This window comes from Punica granatum, chromosome 3, assembly GCF_007655135.1.
Source record: "Punica granatum isolate Tunisia-2019 chromosome 3, ASM765513v2, whole genome shotgun sequence".
Lineage (NCBI taxonomy): Eukaryota > Viridiplantae > Streptophyta > Magnoliopsida > Myrtales > Lythraceae > Punica > Punica granatum.
In genome coordinates, this window is record NC_045129.1 from 9275468 (window position 1) to 9279817 (window position 4350).

At 32.6% G+C, this 4350-nt stretch overlaps 1 protein-coding gene across 1 annotated transcript; it reads left to right on the forward strand.

Moving 5' to 3' along the window:
• The first annotated feature begins 629 nt into the window (after positions 1 to 629).
• Positions 630 to 1406, forward strand: LOC116201248. The gene has a single exon (XM_031532400.1). It carries the CDS (start codon positions 697 to 699, stop codon positions 1192 to 1194), a length of 498 nt encoding a protein of 165 aa, XP_031388260.1. The 5' UTR covers positions 630 to 696; the 3' UTR covers positions 1195 to 1406.
• The last annotated feature ends 2944 nt before the right edge of the window (positions 1407 to 4350 follow it).

Sequence of the window (4350 nt, forward strand, 5' to 3'; positions counted from 1 at the left end):
ATTCCACCGAAAAAAAAAAAAGATACAGACAAATAGATATCATTATTATTTATTATTTATATTACTAAAGAAAAAGATTAATATTCCTTTGTACTATACTATAAGTTAATGACACGAGACAGATTTCTCGGTGCCCACATATAATTCCTTGCCATTTTCATTAAGTTCATTATAACTTACTTATTTTTCGGTTAAAAGAAAGGCTCATCGCCTAGTATAATTAAATATAAATCCTAATTGCTAATAAAGAGGCACATATAGTCTAATAATAAGTATCAAACTTGAAACTTCTTAATTATCAAGTGAAGACGTGCGACATTACATTATATCATCATATCTGGAAGTCCAATATTACCCCTGGCTAATTTAGATTTGAACATGGTCGACCTACTAAATAAAACTTTTTCAATAGTGAATTTTCTTCGTTCATAAGAACTCAAAATTGAGATCTCATTTAAGAAAAATGAACATCTAACCATTTCAACCAATCCATATTGGTTATTATATAATAACATAATTAAAATAGTTCCACCTGTTCCCTCGTCCCTATTGAAGAAGTCCGCACGCGTATTTCCACTAAATTTATAATCCAACTTCACTCACCAAATCCTCTATATCAACACAAAACACAAATCCCTTCTCTTATATTAATTCCTCCAAACTGTCATACCTTTCTCTCTCTCATTCTCTGCAAAAATGGCTGACAAGAAGCATGAAAAGAAGAAGAAAGTTGGCATGAAGAAGGTCGGCCCACTATGCAAATGCTTGAAATCGCTGTTTGCGGTCCTGTCCAAGGCCCGGGACTTCTACGTGAGGAGCATCATCAACTGCTCGGGCCGGGCACGATATGGTCCCTCCTCAAGCCAGCTCCAGGGTCTGCCCAAGAGCATCAGCTCCAGCTCCTCAAAGTCGACTGTCCTATACACCGATGAGGACATCCGAGAGCTCATTCGGGCTGCTTCTAGACAGAGCCTTAGGGACAAGATCGTGCTTGAAATTCCGCCAGAGCATTATGGTTACTACAATAATATAAGTGGTAAGATTGCTCGGAGCTTTACATCTGGGATCGGGAGGATCGATGAGGACAAGCCATGCGAGTTCGGGGAGGACGTTAGGGTTGATGTGAGCATGAACGCTCTTTGTCCTAGGAGCAAAAGCCATGCTGTCGCAAGAAGAGGGTTTATTGTCTCGTAAAGCAACATTCGATGCGCCATTATGCTGAGTCACGGCTAATTCAGGGTTCGTATGAACGTGACGATGGGGCATAAGAAAAGATGTTGGGGAGCTCCCTTGATTTCTTTTCTTCATTTCTTCATAAGATCGTCTTCGCTGTTTTTGGATGTGTGGTTTTATCTAACATTGTATATGGCTAAGCTAATAGTTAATGTATCAATTTTTTGGACTCTTTTCTACTTGGCTAAATCTTGAGAATAAGATGTGGATTTTAATTTAATTTCTCATTCTTATTTTCCTCTAGATCATTCAATAATTTCACATTGCTACATATATATGCAGCCCATCATTTTACAAAAATTAAGAAAAGGATAAATCATATTAATGGAAACAAATTATGTCATCTTCTACAAAAAAATCATTAATTTCATGGGTAGTTTGGCATGTAAATCATTAAAATATTTGGGAAATTATTTTATTTTTCAGAACAATATATTGTAAGGGTGGAGAAAAGATGGTCATTGGCAACAACTAGCTTACGTTAACTAACTCATCATACATTTTCCTCCCTAAATTGGATATTTCTTTCAATAAATAATTAAGGCTCGACGGACCAAGCAAATAATCCAACTATAAGTCATATAGTTGATGAATATAAGTACACACAATTACATTTAAGTAACTTAAGTTTTTGCATTATCATTCTTTTTTTTTAAGCAAAAGATAATAATTAAATAGTCATTTAGTTTTTGACCTAGCCAGCAGCTTCCTCCAGATTAATTTATTCGAATGCATATATTCGATCGGCTATAACTTAATTACTGAAAAATGTTGACCCGGTTATTGTTAATTGGTCAACCTAGAAAACACTTTGCACTTTCCGAACTTTCATTTGATTTTTTGTGATTTGGAACAGATCATCCAAACGAGTTATATATAGTGTTTTAATTAAAATAGAAAATTAACAAGAAAGAAGAATTGATCAACAAAGCTTAAAAAGCTTCCTTTTTTCTTTTTTCTTTTTTCCTGAAGTGAAAGGAAATTTATATTTTTTTCTTCAATTTGTTATAATAAAATCACTGGTATTTAGATTACCCAAAAAAAAAAAGCAGTGTTAGTCAGCATTCTCACCTCTAGATAATTTACTTTTTCATTCACTTATTAGAATCCTAGCCCTTCGATCCAAATCCCGAGTTCGCTTAACAAACTTTATTCAGATTTTTTTTTTTTGGGTTAAAAGGGAAGTTCATGGATAGTAAAAGGAAATAAGTATTTAAATAAATGGGTAAAAATAATCTAACAAACGTCAAATGAACTTGAAATTTCTTGATTATTTTGCGAGAATGTGCGCCACACTATACTATGCCCCTTTCTCTTTATGCAAGTGATTTATTATTGCTATCTGCAAATGTTGATTCAACCGGAAAATCTGTGATATTATTTTCTTGAATATATCCTCTCTGTATGTTAGCTGTGTCCAGAGAGACTGGTGTGAATCAAACGTGTGCACCATTTTTCTTCAATTTCTCAGAATATCTGCATAATATTAAATAATTTAATCTGGCTTAGAGGATATTATTATTAGATATCTCGTTTAGTTTTGAAAGAATAAGATAAATTATTGGACTGGCCCTTCGCTTCTCTGTTATCATGCTTGACGGAATGAAGAAATTAATTTAGTTGTTTTCTATAGTATGTTTATACCAAAAAGCAGGGAAGAAATAGAAATGGCAGACAGGTTTTTGTTTTTTTTTTTAAGGGTGTCTACTAAAAAAGGAATAATGAATTGACAGGAGGAAACTTATGAAAATAACCCGCACGTTGTCTGCGGGCGTCGATCAGCTCACGAAAATTTTAACGAAAATAACAGTTAACAATGATGGCTGATTACAAATTACTGCAAAAAAGGTTTACCAATCGAATTTTACAGTGCATATATATCACAAACATGCATGTTAAAGACAAATAATGATACAACATGAGTTGGTTCGGGTGGTTTGGCACCTGTCCTTTTTAAGTAAGGTTTTCGATCCGAGCCTGTGAATGCAAATGATTCACATTTACCCTAATGAACCAGCTTGGATTAATAGGAACTCATTGAATTTTTAAATATTAGGTGGTGCACATTAAAAAAAAATTGAAAATTAAGAAGTAGGCCGACCAAGAAAGAAATTAACGGCTGCAGGGACAACCAAACAAGAACACCAATTCATATATACTGCATTGTTGCAAAGAGTAAAAGAGAGTCAGAAGGCGTCGGAGATCTCAGAAGCAGACTGGCCACCCGGCAAAAATATTTGGTTTAGGGGAATAATGGAAATTAATTTTCTTAATTATTTTCTGATGATGATCATATTTAAAGGAATATTTAGTAAATTAAAGTTATAATTAATATATTTCATTCATGTGTCCACCGAAAAAAATATATTTCATGTGTGCGAAACATTTTCAATTTCTCAAAAGATTTTCAATATCTTTTGAAAATGTCCGTATATATAATTCAATCTAAATAGAAAAATATTTTGTTTTAAGTTTTCAAGAATATTTATTTTTCTTTTCAGAAATCTCCTCATGTATTTTTAGTCTAAACTGAAATAAAAGAAATACAGATATGAATAACTATTAACACATTAAATGTAAATAATTAGTAATATATGCAGCAAGTGTATTTGATTTGATTTACAGAAAAGTTAAATATGAAGTCCTTTTGATATTAGTATAGCTCCCGAACTAAACTTGTCTCTAGGGCAGATATATGATAAAGAAAATTGAAATAATCAATTTATATAGATCACGGATATCTTCAAGTAATGCCAAAAAATTATTTGCAGTTTAAAACAAACTATTGAGAATTTGTGAATTATCCAAAATCCAAAAATAAAATTAATAAACACTTTGTGATCAATTGAGGTTCGCTTACCAAAGTAGAGATATTGAATACGTAACGAGTCACAAGTACGCGCCCAACAATTTCCAGTGAATCCATCAAACTGAACCCATAGAATGGTTTGGTTAGACTAATAAATAATTTGTTTACTGTGTTAAGCAGCAGGAAATTAAATCAGTATACTTACTTATTGCAAGATATCTTCTAGGCTTATAAATCAGTATACTTACTTATTGTAAGATATCTTACAGGCTTATAAGTGATTTGATTTATCTCTAATCCAAAGCTTG

Bases quoted from the DNA above. Each gene is read 5' to 3' on its own strand.
- LOC116201248 (XM_031532400.1), top strand. From the start codon at position 697: ATGGCTGACAAGAAGCATGAAAAGAAGAAGAAAGTTGGCATGAAGAAG.